Source organism: Protobothrops mucrosquamatus, unplaced genomic scaffold, assembly GCF_001527695.2.
Source record: "Protobothrops mucrosquamatus isolate PMUCROS unplaced genomic scaffold, P.Mucros_1.0 scaffold2129, whole genome shotgun sequence".
Lineage (NCBI taxonomy): Eukaryota > Metazoa > Chordata > Lepidosauria > Squamata > Viperidae > Protobothrops > Protobothrops mucrosquamatus.
In genome coordinates this window covers 214,630-239,257 of record NW_015388229.1, presented here as the reverse complement: position 1 = coordinate 239,257, position 24,628 = coordinate 214,630, and the positions used below count along the sequence as shown (strand labels likewise).

The following is a 24,628-nucleotide window of genomic DNA, read 5'->3' as shown; positions in this document are numbered from 1 at the left end:
ATAGCCGTCCTTGTTAAAGGCACAAGGACCAAACCCCTGTTGATAAAATAGGCTGAAGACTTAAACAAAACAAATCCCTTTTAATATGGGTGACAAACCTGCCAAATAGTCCATAAACAAAAGCAGCAAAACACCATCCAAATGGAGGAAATAGTCCACATGAAAAACGATGCAACAGAAGAGTAGTCATAGGCAAGACGAACAGAACAGGATCCCATGAAGTACTTTGCAAATGGTTGCCTTCAGCAACCAGCATTGCCTACACCTCTTTTTATACAGCAGCCCCAAGGCGTTGCCTCTCAGTGCCTTCTCCTTTTTCCTTGGAGTTGTCGTATTGACTGCTGCTGATTTACTCTCGCTAATTGCCGGCGTGTGCGAGCATCAATTAGCATGTCCATCAGGTGTGAGTCCTCCGAGTCTGACTCATTCTCCTCACACAGCTGAGCTTCATCAGGAACACGATTGGAGGGGCCAGGCTCTTCATCAAACCGTGAGTCTTGTAATTCATCAGAGCCTTCCTCTGACCCTGATGGCCCTTCAAATGCCTCCTCCACCTCCTCCTCAGATTCCTCAGACTCAGCTGTTGGGAACACAGGCTGGCACGGAATCACGACATTCTCATCCAAGAAGCTTCATTAGTTCTGCTGGTGGGGGGATGGAAGGATAGATTCTGATAGGATGATGGGGGGGAGAGGAAATAGAAGGGCTGTATTTCTTTGCAGTCATCTGATTGTTAGTGCTCTCTGTGAGAGCCGTTGAGGCCACTTTGGGGTTTATCTGTGCCCCTCAGGGTCACCTGAATCAGGGTGCAATTGCTTGTGGAATTTTCTTAGAACTGCTGCAACGCTGCATGGTAGACTGGAGATAGGTGGTGTCTTATCCCTCCCCCCTCTGTTGAGGGAGGGGTGTTCAATTCTAACATAGATGGATTCTTTTACTTCTCTTTCCAACCATTGGTCCTCTCTAGGACCATGGTCTATGTCGACAAATGTGCAAAGCCCACATTTTGGATAGAGAGGACCATTGGTTTGAAAGGGGATCCATCTATGTTAGAACTGAACACCCCTCCCTCAACAGAAGGGGAGGGATAAGACATCACCTATCTCAGTGGTGAGATTCAAATACCTGAACAACCGGTTCTCTGCATGGATGCAGGCCTGGGTCTCTGAGGCCTAGAACGGATTTCCGGAAGTGGCATCCACGCACTTCTGGCTGGCCGTTCTAGGCCTGGGAGATCTCCTCCAGGCTCCCGAGGCCTAGAAAGGACTTCCGGAAGTGGCATTCACACACTTCTGGCTGGCCGTTCTAGGCCTGGGAGGCCTCCTCCAGGTCTCCGAGGCCTAGAAAGGACTTCCGGAAGTGGCATCCACGCACTTCTGGCTGGCCGTTCTAGGCCTGGGAGGCCTCCTCCAGGCTCCCGAGGCCTAGAAAGGACTTCCGGAAGTGGCATCCACGCACTTCTGGCTGGCCGTTCTAGGCCTGGGAGGTCTCCTCCAGGCCTCCAAGGCCTAGAACGGACTTCCAGAAGCAGTGTGCATTCAGCCAGTTCTCTGAACTCAACAAAATTTAGCTACTGGTTCTGCCAAACCGGAGCGAACCGGCTAAATCCCATCACTGACCTATCTCCAGGCTACAACGCAACCCTTGCCGCAGTTCCAAGAAGGCTCCAAAACCAATTGCACCCTGATTCAGATGATCCCGAGGGGCACAGATAAATCCCCAAATGGCCTCAACAACTCTTTTATCCACCACCACCACCACCCGCCATCAGAACTGATGAAGCTTCTTTGATGAGAAGCAAAATGTTTTCTTCTTCTTCCTCAAGGAAAAAAACAGTCCAGTTTCCTTTTGAAGAAAAAAGCACCGTTGACCTGGATGACTGAGAATCTCCATAGACAGTGGGGCTTTGCATTTGCTGGGCACAATTGTAAAGCCATGCCTGAATTTCAAGTAGTTCTCAATTTATGACCGGCTGCTTAGCGACTGTTCAAAGTTACAGCTACTTACAACCCAATTTTGAAGTTACAATCCTTGACTTACAGCCATTCATTTAGTGACCATTTGAAATTAACAATGACACTGAAATTAGTGGCTTATCACTATTTTTAACACTTAACAACCATTACAACATCTCCATGGTCATGTGATCAAAAGTTGGATGCTTGTCAGCTTTTTCCTATTTATGACAATTGCGGTGTCCTTGGATCGTGTGATCACCTTTTGCAACCTTCCAATAAGTCAATGGGGAAGCCAAATTCCCTTCATAGCCATGTTACTAACGACTGCAGTGATTCATTTAACAACTGAAAGGTCGTAAAATGGGGAAATACTCATGCAGCAATGGTCTTGCTTAGCAACAGAAATTTTGGGCTCAATTGTGGTCATAGGTTGAGGACTGCCTATATAATGCCTGCACCACCTCTGTGATCATGTGATTGGACTTTGGGTGCTTGGTTCACCTTTACAACTGTCTGCAGCATCCCGCAATCACCTGGCTGTGATTTTTGCTGTTTTTAGCATTTACTTCGGGTTTCCTGACTAAAATGCCCATTGGGTTAAAATGGATTTGTTTAACAACTGCTGCATTCACTTAAAGACTGCTGAAAAAAATGTTACAAAATCAAGTCCAATGACATGGGTCATGGGTTGTCTAGTTCTATATAATAGTGGGCCCTGTAACAGTATATCATAGTCTTGTTTCCTTCTAAGGGGATCACCTTGTTCCAGTTTTCCTGCCTCATTGTTCCTCACCCTTTCTCCTAAACCAGGGGTAGGCAACCTTGGCTCTTTTATGACTCGTGGACTTCAACTCCCAGAATTCCTGAGCCAGCATGGCTCAGCTTGGAAACCTCTCCCTTTCCCCTCAGCATGGCTGGCTCAGGAATTCTGGGAGTTGAAGTCCATGAGTCATAAAAGAGCCAAGGTTGCCTACACCTGCCCTAAACACTCAGTATTTTGGTGTTTGTTGCTTTAATTTTTATATATATATATATTTTTGCAAATCTTGGAGTTGTCCTGAGAGTGATAAAATCTATTTTTCCCTTAATGACTTGTCTCATTGCAATATTCCTGGCATTTAACCCCAAGATTCCCCCACGAGGGATTGTTCTATTATCTGAATGCAATATTGTTACGGATCTCTTGCTTTTTTCCCCAGACTGTGTCACAAATTCTCAACCAGCAACTTTGTCCTCAATTCACCATCCCAACCGAGCCCGGTAAGTATTGATTCTGCAAAGAAGAAAAGGTTTCCATCCCTTGGGATGAACTGTTATGTTGCTGAAACGACAGAAAGCAAAATAGGAAATTGGAAGATGGACCACAGGAGAGTTATTGGTGCTCAAAAAGGGGGGGAAAAGTGAATGCATTTGCTTCAAAATGAATTTTAATCATTTGTAATTCAAAGTCTGGGAATTTGAAGAGAAGAGTAGTTTATGCCAATTGTCTTTCCAGAATGACCCCTAATTTATATCCCCCCCCCTTTTATTTACAGTTCTTAATCGTTGCTTACCTTTTTTTAACATCTCTGAAATTGGAAGCTTTAATGTGGGTACAATGACAGTGAATGAAACCATGAAGAACATCACAGTTGGCACAGAGTAAGTCTTTTTTTATACTTTGAAATCTTCATCAAGGCCTTTTCTCCGGGCAGATGTTTTACAGCCAGTGGCAATTTCCCTCTCCTGCCAGACCTTGTTCTCAAAACCCAACAGGACTAAGAAAACACAGAGATCCATGATCCACGATTCTAGTCTATTTTTCATCACAGAGTTATCTCCCTCAGTGAGAACTCTCCATTGGCTTGGCTGTTTGATTCTTTCTGGGGATACGTGTGATCCAAGAAACCTGCTGGCCTTACCAGAATGAATTGATTAATTTGATTTGATTTTTTTTTTTTTAGGATGCCCCAATCTCTGAATTTGTATTACATGGCTTGATGCCATGTGGTTGAGCTGGCCATCCAAAACATAACAAGAGACAATTCTATAGCAAATTCCCTGCTTCCAATAGAAGAGAATAGATGTAGCTCAAGGTTGAACCTGTGGGGTCCTCTCTGAGCTTGGTTATTTTCTTGCAGATATTTCATTATCCAACTAGGTAACATCATCAGTGCCAGTGAGTACAGGGGTTTGCTCCCTGTTTATATACAGTAGCTTGCTTTGCCAGGGTAGTGGGGGTATGATTTCAGACAATCAGCCATCAGTAGATACATAAAGGTACTAAATTACATTTACACACCATTCAAAAGAGGCATTAAAAAGCTACGAAGGAAACAAAAAGACCAGGATATATTATATCCAGCAAGCAACACCCAGATAAGCAGGGATTAACACCAGACAAATATCTGGAATTGGGTATGTCTAGTTTAACGAAGAGAAGGCCGAGGGGGGACATGATAGCAGTGTTCCAATATCTCAGGGGCTGCCACAAAGAAGAGGGAGTCAAGCTATTTTCCAAAGCACCTGAAGGCAGGACAAGAAGCAACGGATGTAAACTAATCAAGGAGAGAAGCAACCTAGAACTAAGGAGAAACTTCCTGACAGTTAGAACAATTAACCAGTGGAACAACCTGCCTCCAGAAGCGGTGAATGCTCCAACACTGGAAGTTTTTAAGAAGAAACTGGACAGCCATTTGTCCGAAATGGTATAGAGTTTCCTGCCTGAGCAGGGGGTTGGACTAGATGACCTCCAAGGTCCCTTCCAACTTTATCATTATTATTATTATTATCAAGTAGAAAATAATAATCAAGGAACTGCCAAGAAGAAAATCACTTCTTAACCAACACTGGAAGGGCAAGCTATTGTATATAAACAGGAAACAAACCCCACATTTGCTAGCACTGATGATGTTACCTAAGGTAACAAAATGCCTACAAGCCAACAGTCAAGCTCAGCACCAAGGACTCTGCAAACTTTGTGTAATTTACATAAAGATGGAAGTACTGTACTGCTGGAATTTATACTTGCAAAAATAGGGGATTGCTGCACCTTAACCTGTCCAGCAGTAAATAGACAATGCCACAACTACTGAGGCAGAATAGAGACTGGATATGTAGATGTAACAAACTATGTTGGCATACTTTTGCCCTGGAATGGAGGAAAGCACATTAAACTGACCGTATGGATTCCCTTCTATAATGTCTCCAATTTTCTTTCTTGTCTTTATAGACAGCTCCTAAATTCTCTCAATGTGAAGGATATTGGCGTGAAGATCTTTGAGGATTTTACACGGACGTGGTTTTGGATTCTCATGTGAGTACTTCTTGCAGCAGGAAGAAGTTGTCCATTGGGGCTGAGGAAATCAAGAAAGCTTTGTGTGTTACATTGAAATGAATCATGATTCTTGAAGCTATGGGGGTATGACTGCAGCCAGAGCTGTGAGTCTTAGTTTCTCATTTCTTTAAGGCAGGAAGATTGGCTCTAACTTTGTTGGTCAAGTGGGCATTTAATGAACATGGCCACCCCATAACATAACTGAGAAACTCCTTCAGAGCTGTTTTGGGTTTATCCTACTGCTCAGGAAGAGGGAGAGGAGGGATTAGACCAGGGGTCTTCAAACCTGGCCCTTTTATGACTTGTGGACTTCAACTCCCAGAATTCCTCAGCCAGCGTGCCTGGCTGAGGAATTCTGGGAGTTGAAGTCCACAAGTCATAAAAGGGCCAAGTTTGAAGACCCCTGGATTAGACAGAGAGATTAAGCTCTACAAGTGGAACAGGTGGAGAAGAAAGTCACTCCACCCCATCCTTTCTCTTTTATGTTGTTCTCTTCCCAGAGGTCTCCTGCTTGCCATGATCCTGAGCCTCTTGTTTCTGTTGCTGCTGAGGTACATCGCTGGCATCCTGGTATGGGTTCTCATTGTGGGAGTAGTAGCCATCATTGCATACGGTGAGTAAAAGGAGAGCAAGTAGCTGAACTAGAGGTCTTAATATATTGCACCAAATTGATGAACAGGTTAAGGGTGCTACCACAGGAGATAAAAGTGGACAATGGTTTGGTGAATCTTTTAAAACCAGTCAGGTCCATTCGCGTCAATCATTTGGCAAATGGGTAACCTTAGCAAATTTAAAATGCAAGTGGACTTCAACTCCCAGAGTTCCCCAGTCAGCATGAATTATGGCAGTTGAGCTGCATGCATTTTAAAGTTCCCAAGACTGAGAAACACTATTATAGGCATTTATATTTAGGATAGGAAAAACTTTCTTTCTGTCCAAACCTTGAAAAAAATGTCCATAACAAAAGGTATAATATTAGCCTAGATTGGGGTCTCCAAACTTGGCAAATTTAAACTTTAAACATGATTGTCTGAGGAATTCTGGGAGTTGAAGTCCACAAGTCTTAAAGTTGCCAGGTTTGGAGAGTCCTGGACTAGATGGTCAGAAATCTATTTAGGCCAAAGTTTGTTCAGGTCTCAGAATAATATTTTCTCCTACTGATTCTATTCTATTCTATTCTATTCTACTCTATTCTACTCTACTCTACTCTACTCTACTCTACTCTACTCTACTCTACTCTACTCTACTCTACTCTACTCTACTCTACTCTACTCTACTCTACTCTACTGCAGATTGACCACTGCAGAACATTGATTCTCACACATACATGTATCCGCCAGGTGGCATAACAATAACATAAGCCATCCAGCATCTTTGAATATATCTAGTAAGTAAATGTAGTAAACAAGCAGCCAAGCTTGGTATGGGTGATCTGTGAACCTCTAGATGTTGATCAATTCAGTCCTTGCACCCTCAGCCCATTTGGCTAGCAGTGAGGGATGCTGGGACTTGTAATTCAGTAGCATCTGGAGTGTGATGATAAGAGTAGCAATAGTACTTAGACTTATATACCGCCTCACAGTGCTTTACCGCCCTCTCTAAGCGGTTTACAGAGTCAGCCTATTGCCCCCAACAATCTGGGTCTTCATTTTACTGATCTGGAAGGATGGAAGGATGAATCAACCTTGAGCCTCATCAGGATCAAACTCCAGGCTGTGGGCAGAGTTTGCCTGCAATACTGCACTTTAACCACTGAACCACCAGGGCTTCCATTCTGATACTTTAACGACCACCAAGATATGGTGTCTTAGTGCCATCCTGTATGCACATCACACCACTGGTTGGTCACTGAAGGAAAGAAGGTTGAAATGGGGAAAGGAGTCTTCTGAAACAAGATAGCAGAGGGAGGGAAATGGGATTTGAAGAATGCTCTTGTTTAATATTTTTTTCCCATAAGTCTTTCTTTTCCTTCTCTCCCCCTTCCAGGAATCTACCACTGTTACACAGAGTATGATATCCTCAAAAACAAGGGAGCCACTATACAGACCATCGGATTTACCACCAACTTGAGTGCTTATGGAAGTGTCAAGGAGACCTGGTTGGCAGCCTGTAAGTCTTGGTGTTCTGGGCCTATCAGTTAGATAGATCTGTATGTTAGAATGTTTGGCATTTATTGGGTTAAGCACTGTCTCCTTAAGAGATGGCTTATGGGTAATGTAGTTTAGTTATTCAGTGAATCCCATTGTTAACAAGTCTGTAGGAGGAGCCATTAAAGTTCATCACAGGATATCCTGGCTATGTGCCAGTTCGTGTTTAATTGTCTTTGTGCAAACTAATACGTCGGTAAAATCAATAATTCCTCCATATTCGCTTTTGCCTGATTACATTCGATGTCCATGCGTGCTGCATGGTTAGTTTGCACAAAGACAATTAAACACGAACTGGCACATAGCCAGGATATCCTGTGATGAACTTTAGTGGCTCCTCCTACAGACTTGCTAACAATGGGATTCACTGAATAACTAAATTACATTACCCATAAGCCATCTCTTAAGGAGACAGCGCTTAACCCAATAAATGCCAAACATTCTAGCATACAGATCTATCTAACTGATGGGTCCAGAACACTTGGGTTTAGGGATGGTTAACTTGTGGGAACCTGTGTGGCTGTGCTTTTGATCTAATAAGAATTTTTTTTTAAATCATGGGTGTCTTTATAGGTTTTTAAAGGTTATCTCTGTGTTATTTTGAACTGTTTTTAATAGCCAGCCGGAATCTTTATGATGAGATGGCAGCCGGAATCTTTATGATGAGATGGCAGCCACATCAATTTAATCAAATATGAAGCTTCCCAGCTTCTTTCGAGGTGGGCACAGTCAAACCGTCTCTTTTCTCCCTCCCTCCTTCAGTGATTGTCCTCTGTGTGGCAGAAGGCATCTTGCTGCTTAGCCTCCTGTTCCTCCGCAACCGGATCTTCATTGCCATCGCCCTCATCAAGGAAGCCAGCCGGTAAGTGGAGCCCCGCAATGCTTTAGTGCCGTTACAGTTTCAGATTCTGGGTGGGAACCAAGGGAGAGACTGATAGTTCTCTGTTGTCTCTTTTCTCCAGAGCTATTGGACATATGATGTCCACCCTGGTCTATCCACTGCTGACTTTCGTCTTAATCGTGATCTGCGTGGCCTATTGGGGCATGACGGCTCTGTATCCTTTCCGATGGTGCTGTGAATCTTTTATTTATTTATTAAATTTATATGCCACCCATCTCACTCTAAAGCGACACTGGGAGGCTTTTTCTTGCATTTCTGTGGGAGAATCAGCCAATGCCATATCTGTACATGATGATGATGTTATCCATTTGGTCGTGTCCGATTCTTGGTGATTCTATGGGGCAGGTCTCTCCACGTCTTCCAATCTTGCACTACTTCTTTGAGTTGTTCTATGCTCTAGTTGGTGTTAGCTTTGAGGGTGTCGAGCCACCGTGTTCTTTGACAGCCTGGTTTCCTTTGACTGCTTCTGTACACAAAGCTGTTGCAATACACCTTTCTATCCTGCCTCTCCTTGAACCTTGAGTTTGAAAATAAGGAACTTATTACAGTTGGTCTATGAACCGTGGTGGTGCGGTGATTAAAATGCAGTATTGCAGGCTAACTCTGCCCACAATTTGGAGTTCGATTCTTACTGGCTCAAGGTTGACTCAGCCTGCCATCCTTCCGAGGTTGGTAAAATGAGGACCCAGATTGTTGGGAGGGCAATATGCTGACTCTATAAACTGCTTAGAGAGGGCTGTAAAGCACTGTGAAGCGGTATATACAGTAAGTCTAAGTGCTATTGCTATTGCCATTTATAATAATAATAATAATAATAATAATAATAATAACAATAATAATAATAATAATAATAATAATAATAATAATAATAATAATAATAATAATAATAAAAAGTTGGAAGGGACCTTAGAGGTCATCTAGTCCAACCCCCTGCTCAGGCAGGAAACCCTATACCATTTTGTACAAATGGCTGTCCAGTCCCTTCTTAAAAACTTCCAGTGTTGGAGCATTCACCACTTCTGGAGGCAGGGTGTTCCACTGGTTAATTGTTCTAACTGTCAGGAAGTTTCTCCTTAATTCTAGTCACTTAATGAAACATAGAAAATTGATGGCACACTTCCTCCTGTTTCATTGTTGTGAGCATTTCTGTTGAGGATTGGCAGCGGGGGCGGTGTGGGGGTGTTTGGTTTTTATTCCCGTCTGCTGGGCTCCTGGGACACTATGACCATCATAAATATGAATCAGTTGCCAAACATCTGAATGTAAATCACAAGACCCTGGAGATGCTCCAACATTCCAGCTGATCGGTGCTTCTTCTGGGCTCAGCAGAAGCACCAGGATCCGTGCTGCTTTCCAGCTGATTGGTGCTTCTTCAGGGCTCAGCAGAAGTGCCAGGATCCGTGCTGCTTTCCAGCTGATTAGTGTTTCTTCAGGGCTCAGCAGAAGCGCCAGGATCAGCGCCAAGCTCCAGCTGGAGTCTGGCGCTGATCCTGGCACTTCCACTGAGCCCTGACAGTCCCGAAGAAGCGCTGATCAGCTGGAAAGCGGCACTGATCCTGGCGCTTCTGCTGAGCCCTGACAGCCCTGCAGCTCCAGCAGAAGCTCCAGCTCAGGCTTGTGCGGTGCTGCCACCGGTTCAGCTCATTCCCCTCCCCCGCTACCACTTTTCTAGGATGGTCGCGTACCACCTTCCAAATGCCAATGTATCACAGGTGGTACCCGTACCACTGGTTGAAAAGCCCTGCTCTAAAAGAATGCAAATGACCAGCTGTCTGCAAGGAGTATAAATCCTTCCATTCCCCACCATCCAGTCAGAGCTGAAGAAGCTTCTGGGATGAGAAGCAAAATGTTTTCAAAGAAAACGGGTTTGTCAAAAACAGAGCATGCCAAACCAATCTTATTTCATTCTTTGATAAAGTGACTAAATTACTTAGACTTCAGTAAGGCATTTGACAAAGTAGACCACAACCTACTGCTTAATTAGCTAGAAAAAGATGGGATAGACAACACCACCATCAGATGGATCTGTAGCTGGCTGACAAACCGTACTCAGTGAGTAGTCCTCAATGGTACTACATCCACGTGGAGAGAAGTAAGCAGTGGGGTACCATAAGGCTCCATCTTAGGCCCAGTACACTCCAATATCTTCATTAATGACTTAGATGAGGGAATAGAAGGGGAACTCATCAAATCTGCAGATGACACCAAATTGACAGGAATAGCCAACACCCCAGAAGACAAGCTCAGGACCCCAAAAGATCTTGACAAACTTGAACAATGGGCCCTATCCAACAAAATGAGTTTTAATGTGAAGAAAAGCAAAGTTTTACATTTAGGCAGGAAGGAAAACCAAAGGTTTAAGTACAGATTAGGCAAGACCTGGCTCAGAAACAACAACTGTGAGAGGGACCTTGGAGTCCTAGTGGATCATTTGACTATGAGCCAGCAATGTGCAGCAGCAGCCAAAAAAGCTAATACAATCCTGGATTGTATAAACAGAGGCATAGAATCAAGATCATGTGAAGTATTAGTACCGCTTTATAAAACCCTAGTAAGACCACGCCTGGAATACTGCAACCAATTTTGGTCCCCATACTACAAAAAAGATGTTGAGATCTTGGAAAAAGTTCAGAGAAGAGCAACTAAAATGATCAAAGGCCTGGAGACTAAAATATATGAAGAATGGCTGCAGGACTTGAGCTTGGCTAGTCTAAAGAAAAGAAGAAACAGGGGCCACATGATAGCAGTATTCCAGTATTTGAGGGGCTGCTACAAAGAAGAAGGGGGTCAAACTATTTTCCAGACCACCAGAGGGCAAGACAAGAAACAACGGTTGGAAACTGACCAAAGAGAGAAGCAACCTGGAATTAAGGAGAAGCTTCCTAACTGTGAGGACAATTAACCATTGGAACAGCTTGCTACCAGAAATCATGGGCGCTCCATCACTGGAAATTTTTAAGAAGAGACTAGGCAGTCACTTGTCTGAAATGGTATAGGTTCTCCTGCTTGAGCAAGGGGGCTGGACTAGAAGACCTCCAAGGTCCCTTCCAGCTTCTATTCTATTCTATTCTATTCTATTCTATTCTATTCTATTCTATTCCATTCTATTCCATTCCATTCCATTCCATTCCAGCTCTATTCTATTCTATTCTATTCTATTCTATTCTATTCTATTCTATTCTATTCTATTCTATTCTATTCTATTCTATTCTATTAAAAACAAGAAAGTCCAGTTGCCCCATGAAAAAGCATCTTCCTTGATTAAGGTACTAGTTTCTGTTTTCTGCTTCTGTTTCCAGTTTCAAACAATAGCTTAATTATGAAACCACCAAGGAGAAAACCACACCCCTGCCAAAACTGGCTGGGTAAGAGGCTATATATAAACAAGGAACAAACCCCACATTCACTTGCACTAATCCACTAAGAGTAGGTCCTGAAATCAAGTGGTTTTCCTGATTTTACCAGTCAGGTAATGAAACATCAGCAAACAAGCAAACTCAGAAAACACCAAGGACACCATAACTTACACCTGTGTTTTATATTCAGTGCCAGGATTAAAGTAATCTTTCAATATTTAAACATTTGGAGACCATTTACTTAGGTTTTTTTTTAATCTCTGCATGTATTATTCAGTTATAACCTGATGGTTCTTGTTGATGCTACACATGTGCCCTTGATGGGAGAAAGTTAGTCTAGAACAGGGGTAGGCAACCTTGGCTCTTTTATGACTCGCGGACTTCAACTCCCAGAATTCCTGAGCCAGCCATGCTGAGGGGAAAGGGAGAGGTTTCCAAGCTGAACCATGCTGGCTCAGGAATTCTAGGAATTGAAGTCCACAAGTCATAAAAGAGCCAAGGTTGCCTACCCCTGGTCTAGAAATAGATGCAATGTATACATGAGATAAATTAAAGATTTGACTGTATTCATTGTTTAACAGCTGGCATTTAGGCTTCTCACATCCTTGCCACTGTGTAAGGACAAAGTCAAATAATGTCCTCAATTAAAGCATTCAGAATACAGGTAGTCCTCGACTTACAACAGTTCATTTAGGGACCGTTCAAAGTTACAATGGCGCTGAAAAAAAGTGACTTATGACTGTTTTTTACACTTACGACCTTTGCAGCATCCCCATGGTCACGTGATCAAAATGCAGATGCTTGGCAGCTGGTTCATACTTATGACGGTTGCTGTTTCCCAAGGTCATGTGATCACCTTCTGACAAGCAAAGTCAATGGGGAAAAGCCAGATTCACTTAACAACCATCTTATCAACTTATCAGCTGCAGTGATTCACTTAACAACTATGGCAGGAAAGGTGGTAAGATGGGACAAAATTCACTTAACAAATGTCTCCCTTAACAACAGAAATGTTGGGCTCAGTTGTCATAAGTCGAGGACTTATTGAGGGATCAAATGTCAACTTCACATTCTGAATTATGGTTTCAGAGACTCTGCATTCCAAGTTGGAGTGACTAAATTAGACATTTGTACAGTTTCAGTTCAGTCCTTCATTGTAACATTTTCCAGTGGCAATGGATTTGTGTTCCCAACTGGGGGAGGCCAGGGTTGTGTGTCCCATCCCATAATACCCTCTCTAGAGTGGCAATGTTACAGAGCATTGCATGCCAAAACAACTAGACACCGAGACAGGGTTTTTTTTCCTCATGCCATCACTCGGCTGAACACCTAATTTCCACAGTACTGCCTTATGTCTAAGGATATTTTCCCATGTTATATGGCTGTGTTACTTTCATCCTTCTCAACTGTTCCATAGCCTTCTCTTATTGGTATCATGATTATTATTATTATTACTTTGATATTATGATTATCATTATCATTTTTATCATCATTATTGTTACTTTATAGTTTTGCATGTACACTGAGAGCTTATAAGAGCCCTGGTGGCACAGTGGTTAGAATGCAATATTGCAGGCTAACTCTGCCGACTGCCAGCAGTTTAATGCAGGCTAACTCTGCCGACTGCCAGCAGTTTAATTCTCACCAGCTCAAAGTTGACTCAGCCTTCCATCTTTCCAAGGTTGGTAAAATAAGGACCCAGTTTGTTAGGGGCAATAGGTTGATTCTGTAAACCACTTAAAGAGGGCTGTAAAGCACTGTGAAACAGTATGTAAGTCTAAGTGCTATTACTATTGCTATTACACACCGGAGACACATACCTTGTGTGTCTAATCACACTTGGTCAATGTTCTATTCTATTCAACACTGTGAAAGATAAAAGGGGATATTTTGTTCGAAAACTTCCTTGACTATTTCCTATTTTTAAAGATATCTTTCTACTTCTGGAGAGCCCCTTTTTCGTGTCACCCCAACAAATGATACTGCCCCGGGCTGTGAAAAATTCCGTGGTAATGAAAGTTGCAAGCCGCTGGTAAGTGGTCAGATGGAGAACCAAAGTATCTTTGATCCTCAGAGCCATTTTGGCTACTAGTCCTTTAGCCATTGGGGCATGATGAAAAATACGATCGTACTTTGGGAACCTCTCCGTTTTTCTTATGATGAAGCTTTGGCATTAAGTGGGACAGAAGCACATGAAATAATCTCGTGAATGAATTGGTTACCTTTTGGCCACCACCACCACTTTTTCAAAGTTTAGAATGATTGGGAGAAAATGGATCCTGTTCTTCCAGAAGAGAAATTTCAGGAGCTGCCTAAAATCAATTCAGTTCCGTATAAGTTAGCCCAGGGGTAGGCAACCTTGGCTCTTTTATGACTCGTGGACTTCAACTCCTAGAATTCCTGAGCCAGCATGGCTCAGCTTGGAAACCTCTCCCTTTTCCCTCAGCGTGGCTGGCTCAGGAATTCTGGGAGATGAAGTCCACGAGTCATAAAAGAGCCAAGGTTGCCTACCCCTGAGTTAGCCTCATGTCGCCTGTATCAGAAATGGGTAATCCAAAGCTTTTACGTTGCAAACAGCTTCTCTCCTGGTTCTGCCTGTTCTCCTTTGCCCCTAAAATCAGGCTTATAGAAAATCAGCCAGAGTGGAAACTGAATGCCAGGCAAGATGGACATTATTCATTCATTTATTTATTTTAGAAGCCACCCATCTCATTGTTGCGGCAACTCTGGGAAGCTTACAAATGGATTAAAAGGTTAAAAAAAGATATTACAAAACAATGAAAAGGGTTAAATAAGAAACTAGAAATCTGTAGGAGAAGAGTAGGCGGCGCTGGAAGGTGGAGTTAAAAGCATCATCAGCTTAGAGTCAGTGTGTTCCCACAAACGGTCCCAGTTTAACCGCTCTGGAATTCCGTTGGCCCTTATCTGGTACCAATTTAGTACTGAACTTTAGTTGACTATAGATTTTTGTGTATAAGCTTCAACAATAAATCTTTTGAACGGCAACACCATACGGTCACAATCCTGTGTGCCTGACAAAACCAAGAAAACAGGCGTCATGGAGGTGGGGATCTTCTCTCTCTACCCCAGTGATGGCGAAACTTTTAGAGACTGAGTGCCCAAAAACTGGCCCCGCCCCCACTCCATCCCCTGCCCCACCCCTGCTCCCACCCCACCTGCCTGCAGGGCCACTCACCGCCTGCAGGGTCCGCCGCAGATCGCCCAGGCAGCCCAGCAGCACCATGGCGGCCACGCCCTCTGCCCGCACCCCGCAGCATCAACTGTGCGCGATGGGGCGTGAGGGCAGAGTCTTGTCTACGCTGCCTGGCTGCCATGTCCTTGGCTGCGCTGCTCCGCGTGGGCCATGCTCAGGGGCGACTCTCCTTCAGGGGGGCTGCAGGTGAGGAGGGGGTCACAGGGGGAGGCAAGGCTGGGGCAACAGCACGTGTGCCCACAGAGAGGGCTCCGAGTGCCGCCTCTGTCACCCATGCCATAGGTTCGCCATCACTGCTCTACCCCATCAGCCACCCCAACACAGAACGCTTCCGTCAAGGCCCAGACCAAACAGCAGAGGCAGGTTTTAAGGCGCTTCTGGAAGACCAGGAGTGTGGGGACTGACCTCACCTCCAGGGGGACAATATTCCAGAGGGTTGGGGCCACAGCAGAAAAGACTCTTCTCCTGGACCCCACCAGCTAAAATTCTTTGAAATATGGGGTCCAAAGTAGACCTCTTCTGCTGGAGTGAGTTGACGGGCCAATACTATTGGGTGAGACAGCCCCTCAGATGTATGGACCCATGCCATAAAGAGCTTTAATCGTTGGACCCTATAAGCTTCTTAATCCAATTTGTACACAATCCGGCTCTTATGCAGTTTGCACACTTCTTATCTAGCTTCTGTGTTAACAGCGCTCTTATTCAGAAGTCTTATCCAGTTCCTACTGTATGCTAAATTTCAGCCCTTTGGAAGTGGTGGCCAATTGGAGACGACTGAACCCAGACTCCAGGATTTAAGATCCGGCTTTTGATCAAGCTAGTTCCTCAGATCTTATTGTTTTTTCCTGCATTTTATGTTTTTTCTTTCTTCAGTTGTGTACGTAATGGCATGGTGTGGTGCATTTTGTTCTATTGTCTTGCATTTCACCCTTCTAACAATTCAGTGAGATAAGCTAGGTTGTGCTTCAGTGAAAGAATGAGATACCGGCTGAACAAAAAAAAAATGAGAATGAAAGTCAAAGTCAAAGTCACTTTTACCAACTGGGTCTGCCAGAATTTAAAATGAAGTCTGCAACTCTGTGGAATAGCTTGTTCAAATGCCTCTCTTGTTTTGCAGCCTCTCACCAGTACAAATAGTTGTCGACTTATAACAGTTCAATTTGTCTGAACTGGTATATTTGTCTGAACTGGTATATTTGTCTGAAATGGTATAGGATCTCTTACACGAGCAGGGGGTTGGACTAGAAGACCTCCAAGGTCCCTTCCAACTCTATTATTATTATTATTATTATTATTATTATTATTATTATTGTTATTGTTATTGTTATTGTTATTGTTATTATGGATCATCGCATAGTCAGCCAGATGTTCAGACTGGATTTGGCATTTTGTCTACCTATCGAGTCCTTACCCAGGACCTGGGATAGGCAGATGTGGATGTTTGATGGTATTACAGATATCGTCGCAGGATGGAAGCAGTTCCTAGTAAGGCCGCCTTTTGCAATTGACTGATGGCGAATTTGTCAATGCCAATGGTGTTCAAGTGGTGCTCCAGTTGTTTTGGGATTGCACCCAAGGCGCCTATTACTATTGGTACTACTACCCTTGGTTGCCTTTGCCACAGTCTTTCTATTTCTGTTGGTAGGTCTTTGTATTTATTATTATTATTGTTGTTGTTATTATTATTATGTGACCATTCAAAGTTATAACAGCACTGAAAAAATTAACTTATGACTCTTAGCAGCTGACTCATATTTATGACAATTGCAGTGTCATGTGATCCCCTTTTGTGACCTTCTGACAAGCAAAGTCAATGGGGAAGCCAATTTCACTTTACAACCGTGTTATTAACTAAGCAACTGCAGTAATTCAATCAATCAGAATAGAGCTGGAAGGGACCTTGGAGGGCTTCTAGTCCAACCCCGTGCTCAAGCAGAGAAGTGGCTATCCAGTCTCTTCCTAAAAACGTCTAGTGATGAAGCACCCACAACTTCTGAAGTCAAGCTGTTCCATTGGTTAATTGTTGTCACTGTTAGGAAGTTTCTCCTTAATTCCAGATTGCTTCTCTCCTTGATTAGTTTCCATCTATTGTTTCTTGTCCTGCCCTCTGGTGCTTTGGAGAATAGCCTGACTCCCTCTTCTTTGTGGAAGCCCCTCTTATACTGGAACACTGCTATCATGTCCCCCCTCGTCCTTCTCTTCGTTAAACTAGACATACCCAATTCCAGCAACCGTTCCTTATATGTTTTAGCCTCCAGTCCCCTAATCATCTTTGTTGCTCTTCTCTGTACTCTTTCTAGAGTCTCAACATCTTTTTTACATTCTGGTGACCAAAACTGGATGCAGTATTCCAAGTGTGGCCTTATAATTTGTTCCCCTCTTCTTTGTGGCAGCCTCTCTTATACTGGAACACTGCTATCATGTCACCCCAAGTCTTTCTTTTCTCTAGACTGGCCATACCCAAATCCTACAACCATTCCTCATATGTTTTAGTCTGCAGGCCTTTAATCGTCTTAATTGTTCTTCTCTGCACTTTTTCCAAAGTCTCAATATCTTTTTTGTAATGTGGTGACCAAAACTGGATGCAGTATTCCAAGTGTGGCCTTACTAGGGTTTTATAAAGCAGTACTAATACTTCGTGTGATTTTGATTCTATGCGTCTGTTTATACAACCAAGGATTGTATTAGATTGTATTCGCTTAACAACCGTGGCAAGAAAGGTCGTAAAATGAGGCAAAACTCAATAAATATCTCACTTAACAACAAAAATTTGGGGCTCTGTTGTGGTCGTAAGTCACAGACTACCTATATCTCCTACGTGTTTTGTTCTTTCTTTTCTCAGGATTTCAATGCCTCCGCCAATCTCCCTTGCATAACCGAATGCATCTTCTACAGATATAATGATGAAGGGCTTTACCAGCGCAACCTCTTCAATCTTCAGATCTACAACGTTGTGGGCTTCCTTTGGTGTATCAACTTCGTCATTGCTCTGGGACAGTGTGTGCTTGCGGGAGCCTTTGCTTCCTATTACTGGGCCTTCAACAAGCCTCAAGATATCCCAGCTTGTGCCTTGCCTAGTGCCTTCCTCCGGACATTAAGGTGCGTAGCTTGGGGAGAAATGTCTGTGGAGACTCTGTCATCCAGGTCATAGTTATCTCAAAAATCCTTTTTTAAAAGGCAGCTGGACTGTTTTTTCCTTGAGGAAGCAGAACAAAACGTTTCGTTTCTCACCCAAGAAACTTCAACAGTTGTGATGGTGGTTGGGGAGGGAAGGGGCGATGGAAGGATTGTATTTCTTTGCAGTCATCTGGTCCATTAGTACTCTCTGTGAGAGCTCTTGGGGAAATTCCCACACATTTTTCTGAAAGACAGTTCCAATGTCCATGGGAGTTTGGCAGTGGCGATGATAGACCAGACAAGGAAGCCAAAGTTATGATTGCTAATACTACTTTTATTATAAGGTAACCCTAACAGAATCTCACAAGTCTGAAGTCGCTTCCCCCCTGTTTCCCTTTATCTTCATGAGAACGAGGGAGGAATTTTTCTGAGATGCCTTCACATATTACAATTCTGGTCCCGGCTCAGATTTCTCTTATCTGTTGTCCTGGTTGCAGCTCTTTTTCCTGTTCCTCAAGGTTATTCCTTCTTCCCTTTACAAATATCAAGCACAAGTATTGGCCTGCCTCCAATCAGTGGGAAAATAAACTGAGCTATTACCAATTTCTGGACTATCTTTTGTTCTAAACTGGAAGATGCCAACCCAGGCACCACTGATCCTATATCATCCCCCCCAACAAGATTTTAAAAATTACCTATACTTGGTGCCATAAGCCTAAGGTCATATTCAAAAGTGGTGAAATATTGTTTTATCCTATGCAAGAATGCCAATATTTCATTAAAGATTAGGCATTGTTTTATTTTAATTTGGGCATAGTACAGATATATAGAAAAATAGGATAGGATAGGATAGGATAGGATAGGATAGGGTAGGGTAGGGCAGGGCAGGGCAGGGCAGGGCAGGGCAGAGCAGAGCAGAACAGAACAGAACAGAGCAGAACAGAAGAATAGAATAGAATAGAACAGAACAGAACAGAACAGAACAGAACAGAACAGAATAGAATAGAATATTCTTTATTGGCCAGGTGTGATTGGACACACAAGGAATTTGTCTCTGGTACATAAGCTCTCAGTGTACATACAAGCAACAAGTGATAAATCGTGTTCATAATCATAAAATACAGTCATCATAAATCATAAGATACAACAGTCAGTGATAGCTATGGGAGACTAAATGAGCAATCAACATAAATCATAATAGGATACTAAACAAAAGCAATCAACATAAATCATAAGACACAAACAACAAAGTCATAGTCATAAGCTAAAGAAATAGTTAATAGGAAAGATGAGAAGGATAATAGTAATACGTCCCTACAAGGTGGTTTGACATCCCAGGGGCATAAGACAGTGCTGGGGGGATTAGGTCTTTAGCAGAGTGATGGCATGAGGGAAAAAACTGTCCTTGTGTCTAGCTGTTTTGGTGTGCAATGTCCTATCAGGGATCTAAAGATAACCTTGTTTGACCAGAAAGTTTAGAATTAATTTTCAACCCTGTGGCGATCGAGACTAATAGGAACTGGAATCCAATACTATCTGGAAGATTCTGAGTTCATACCATAAGGATATATATAGCCTTCTGCATAAAGACATACTGTATACAGATAGTCTTTGACTTATAAACACAATTGAGACCAGAATTTCCATTTCTAAGCCAGGCGGTTGTTAAAGTGAGTCGCCCCTGATTCTGTGACCTTTTTGGCCATAGTTATTAAGTGAATCCCTGCAATTGTTAAGTAAATTGTGCGGTCATTAAACAAATCCAGCTTTCCCCATTGACTCTGCTTGTTGAAAGCCAGCGGGGGAAGTTTGCTAATGGTGATCTCATGACCCCGGGATGCTGAAACCATGGTAAACACTTGCCTCTTGCCAAGTGCCCAAATTTTGGTCACGTGACCTGGGAATACTATGACTGTCATAAGTGCAAGCACCGGTTATAAGTCACTAAATCTGGTTGAAAGTCGAGGACCACCTGTACGTGAATACTTCTGTCTCTGTTTTTGTTTTCTCAAATGCGTCCTCATTTTCTGCCTTTTTATGGAACGTTTAAATGCAGTCCCCTCTGATTTAGAGCCCGTTTGGTCTAGTGCAGGGATAGGCAACCTTGGCTCTTTTATGACTCGTGGACTTCAGCTCCCAGAATTCCTGAGCCAACCATGCTGAGGGGAAAGGGAGAAGTTTCCAAGCTGAGCCATGCTGGCTCAGGAATTCTGGGAGTTGAAGTCCACGAGTCATAAAAGAGCCGAGGTTGCCTACCCCTGGTCTAGTGGTTAAGGCACCAAGCTAGAAAGCAGGAGACCCTGAGTTGAAGTCCCGCCTTAGCCATGAAAGCCAACTGGGTAACCTTGAGTCTTTCAGCCCAACCCACCTCACAGGGTGGTTGTCATTGTGGGGGAAAACAGGAGGAAGAAGGAGCATTAGATGTGTTTGCCACATACTAAAAGTGGGATATAAATCAAATAAATTACAATAAATAATTTATCCACAGATACCACATAGGGTCGTTAGCTTTCGGCTCTCTCATCCTCACCATCGTTCAACTGATACGCATGATACTAGAATATCTGGACCACAAGCTGAAAGGCAAGTGATAAACTGGCTTGATTTGAGGACAAATTAGCCATTATGGGCAAATAATCAGTTGGGTCTAAGACTGCTGGATATGACTAGTGTGAACCGTCTTTCAAAGTCGGGAGGGGTTTGGGAGATGGAATTCAACTGCTGGTGACAGAAATATGTTCTCCAGTTTCATGCAGGCAAAACAGGTGCAGAATTGCTTGCATGCAGCATGAGCACCTATATATCTGCGCCTTGTCTAGCATGTAGACATATTCTCACTTACTGGGCCCCTTTAAGCCCAGATTTTGCACCAGCCCTGCAGATTTTCAAGTGATTTACTTCCTACCAAACACTTCAGAACATAAGCCTCAACAAAAGAGCAGCAATAGTGCTTAGCAATTGCCCTTAGACTTATATACTGTCCCATAGTGCTTTATAGCACTCTCTAAGCCAGATATGTCAAACACAAGGCCCGGGGGCCGGATACGGCCCACAAAGTGATTTCATGTGGCCCACGAAGCCTTCCTGGAAACAGTGAGGGAACGGCCCCCACTGCCTTGGCCCTGGCCCAGGCCAGCTGGGAGCCAATGTACAATTTTGTGGTGGTCATCTTGGCACTTGCCCCGGTGGACCATGCCTTGGCACTTGCTCCGGTCCCACCCCCTTCTGCCAGAGACCCTCAGATCTGTCCCACTCCTGCCCAGGCCCCCATAGGCACCCTTGACGCGAATGATGTAGAGCTGGCCATGCCCACCCAGTAGGCCACACCCACTCCATCCACACCCACACAGGCTGCACCCATTCTGGCCACACACCCCCGCCCCCCCCCCCGGGCAACCACAATGCTGAAGTGAAATTGAGTTTGACACCCCTGCTCTAAGCGGTTTACAATGTCAGTATATTGCCCCCCCAACAATCTGGGTCCTCATTTTATCGACCTCGGAAGGATGGAAGGATAAGTCAACCTTGAGCCCACCAGGATCGAACTCCAGACTGTGGGCAGAATTAGCCTGCAATACTGCGCTTTAACCACTGTGCCACCAGGGTGCCTCTCAGAACAGTTCGGTCCACATTCTGACAGTTGAACAGGGTTATTAACCATATATGTCAGCCTTACTTCTAACTCTGCTTTGACATTTGCAGAGGCCGAAAATCCAGTTGCCAACTTTTTAATGTGCTGTCTGAAATGTTGCTTCTGGTGTTTGGAGAAGTTCATCAAGTTCCTCAACCGGAATGCTTATATTATGGTGAGCCATGATTGCTACTATTAAACTCCACTGGGTCTGTCAATCATTCTGCATCCACCAGTGGTATTTTTTTTAAAAATAAATATGTTATTTTTGGTGGCTGTGGACCGCAGGGTTGAACAATGATATAATCGTCATGCAAGTGTAGGGCTTGGAGAAAATTAAACCTCCCTGAAATTCTAGTACACTTGCTTTATTCACTTCCCATTTAAATTTAGGGAAAATTCAAATTTTGGTAACCCAATTTGCAATTTTGTAGGTACTGTGTGTCAAAAGGGGGTTGGCAATGGCATATGTCATGGATAAAACAATTCAGGTTTCTTTAAAATATGGTAGGCACCACCAAATTCTGCATTCTACAGCCCCATTGTCAGTCATTGTCAGCCAGGTGAGAAAAGAGAGAAACAGATAAATTTGAGGTTTCAGATTATATGGAGAGGAGCTATAGGACCCTCTCAACCTGTATCAAAAACAGGGGAGAAATCTGGTGCTTTCAGAAGGCAAAGAAAGAAGTCTTATAGCTCCCTCAAAAATGTTAACATATCCTTTGTCTTTGGAAATCCTCACCAAAAAATGGAAGGACACTTTGATTCCCACAATGGATAATTTAAAGAAAAAAACACAATTAGTTTTGTTTCTACTTGGAAACCGCTTCTGGACTTTGTGCTTGAGGTGGAAAAAAATGAAACCTTGATTTTGGGTTTTACCGATTGGATAGGTTTGCTGTTACAGAAATAATTAGTTTATATAACAATAACAATAACAATAACAATAACAATAACAATAACAATAACAATAATAATAATAATAAAGTTGGAAGGGACCTTGGAGGTCATCGAGTCCAACCCCCTGCTCAGGCAGGAACCCTACACCATTTCAGACAAATGGCTGTCCAGTCTCTTCTTAAAAACTTCCAGTGTTGGAGCATTCACCACTTCTGGAGGCAGGTTGTTCCACTGGTTAATTGTTCTAACTGTCAAGAAGTTTCTCCTTAGCTCTAGGTTGCTTCTCTCCTTGATCAGTTTCCACCCGTTGCTTCTCGTCCTGCCTTCAGGCGCTTTGGAGAATAGCTTGACTCCCTCTTCTTTGAGGCAGCCCCTGAGATATTGGAACACGGCTATCATGTCCCCCCTCGTCCTTCTCTTCATTCAACTAGACATGCCCAATTCCATCAACCTTTCCTTATATGTTTTAGCCTCCAGTCCCCTAATCATCTTGTTGTTTCTAGAGTCTCAACATCTTTTTTATATCGTGGTGACCAAAACTGGATGCAGTATTCCAAGTGTGGCCTTACCAAGGCATTGTAAAGTGGTATTAACACTTCACGTGATCTTGATTCTATCCCTCTGTTAATGCAGCCCAGCACTGTGTTGGCCTTTTTGGCAGCTGCAGCACACTGCTGGCTCATATTTAAGTGATTGTCCACTAGGACTCCGAGATCCCTCTCACAGTTACTACTATTGAGCAGGGTACCCCCTATACTTGGGGTAGGCAACCTTGGCTCTTTTATGACTCGTGGACGTCAACTCCCAGAATTCCTGAGCCAGCATGGCTGGCTCAGGAATTCTGGGAGTTGACGTCCACGAGTCATAAAAGAGCCAAGGTTGCCTACCCCTGCCCTATACTATACCTGTACATTTGGTTTTTATATGACTATATAAAAGTAAAAAGTTGAGGTTTGATGCTATTGTCTTATTCTACTGCACTAAAGGGAGTCGAAAGATAACACCTTTTCTTTCTTTTTTCACTTTGCCCTACCCTTTCCCTTTCCCTTCTCCCTCCCTTACTTTCCCGCCATTTTCTTTTGTGTTTTATATTTATAAACTAATAATAAAAAAAGAAATCCTCCTTCATTTCAGATTGCCATTTACGGAAAGAACTTTTGTGTATCGGCCAAAAACGCCTTCAATCTCCTGATGCGGAATGTTGTGAGGTAACCAAGGTGGGGAACGGCGGAGGCCCTCAGGCAATCAGGCCAAGGAAGGAGAGAAATTTTCTCTCCATTTCATCTTTTTTCTTCTTCTTAATGCAGAGTCGTAGTCCTGGATAAAGTCACAGATCTACTGCTGTTCTTTGGGAAGCTCTTGGTGGTGGGAGGAATCGGCGTCCTGTCCTTTTTCTTCTTCACGGGACGAATCCCTACGGAGGACACCCGGTTCAAATCCCCAGTCCTCAACTACTACTGGCTGCCCATTCTGGTATGTCATGGCGGTGGCTGTTGGGTGGGCACTTACACGGCTTCTTTCTACCTCCCTGAAACCTTCTTAAAACAATTTAACAACAACAACAACAACAACAACTACTACTACTACTACTACTACTACTACTACTACTACTACTAGTACTAGTACTACTACTACTACTACTACTACTACTAATAATAATAATAATAATAATAATAATAATAATAATAATAATAATGCCCTTCATCCATGTAGTGACATTGACAGACTTTATCTACCAAGGCAAATAGGTGGGCGTGGAATGCTGCAAGTACATCAGATGGTTGAAGAAGAAGAAATAGCTTTGGAAAAATATCTGAAGGACAGTGATGAAGATGCACTGAAATTAGTATGTCAGGAAGGCTTACTGACTACTGGAGAGACCAAACTGTCCTACAAGAAAGACCAAATGAAGAACAGAATAGAGGCATGGGAAGACAAAGCACTGCATGGCCAGTACATTAAAAAAATAGCTGGGAAAGCAGATAATAACAAGACCTGGCAATGGCTAAGAGCAGGAAAATTGAAGAAAGAGACCGAGGGACTAATTCTGGCTGCACAAGACCAAGCCTTAAGGACAAATGCATACAA

The 24,628-nt window shown here is 43.3% G+C and overlaps 1 protein-coding gene across 1 annotated transcript in view; it reads left to right on the top strand.

The window, feature by feature from the left end:
- SLC44A4 (solute carrier family 44 member 4) overlaps positions 1-24,628 on the top strand; it is a 62,906-nt gene that overhangs the window by 33,941 nt on the left and 4,337 nt on the right. Inside the window, exons 7-19 of the mRNA XM_015824118.1 lie at positions 3,158-3,218; positions 3,494-3,599; positions 5,170-5,253; positions 5,775-5,887; positions 7,261-7,383; positions 8,184-8,283; positions 8,384-8,476; positions 13,608-13,710; positions 17,735-17,991; positions 20,498-20,592; positions 21,712-21,815; positions 23,675-23,748; positions 23,848-24,013. Of these exons, the coding sequence (XP_015679604.1) occupies positions 3,158-3,218; positions 3,494-3,599; positions 5,170-5,253; positions 5,775-5,887; positions 7,261-7,383; positions 8,184-8,283; positions 8,384-8,476; positions 13,608-13,710; positions 17,735-17,991; positions 20,498-20,592; positions 21,712-21,815; positions 23,675-23,748; positions 23,848-24,013 (1,479 nt within the window). The remainder of the gene's footprint in view (positions 1-3,157; positions 3,219-3,493; positions 3,600-5,169; positions 5,254-5,774; positions 5,888-7,260; positions 7,384-8,183; positions 8,284-8,383; positions 8,477-13,607; positions 13,711-17,734; positions 17,992-20,497; positions 20,593-21,711; positions 21,816-23,674; positions 23,749-23,847; positions 24,014-24,628) is intronic.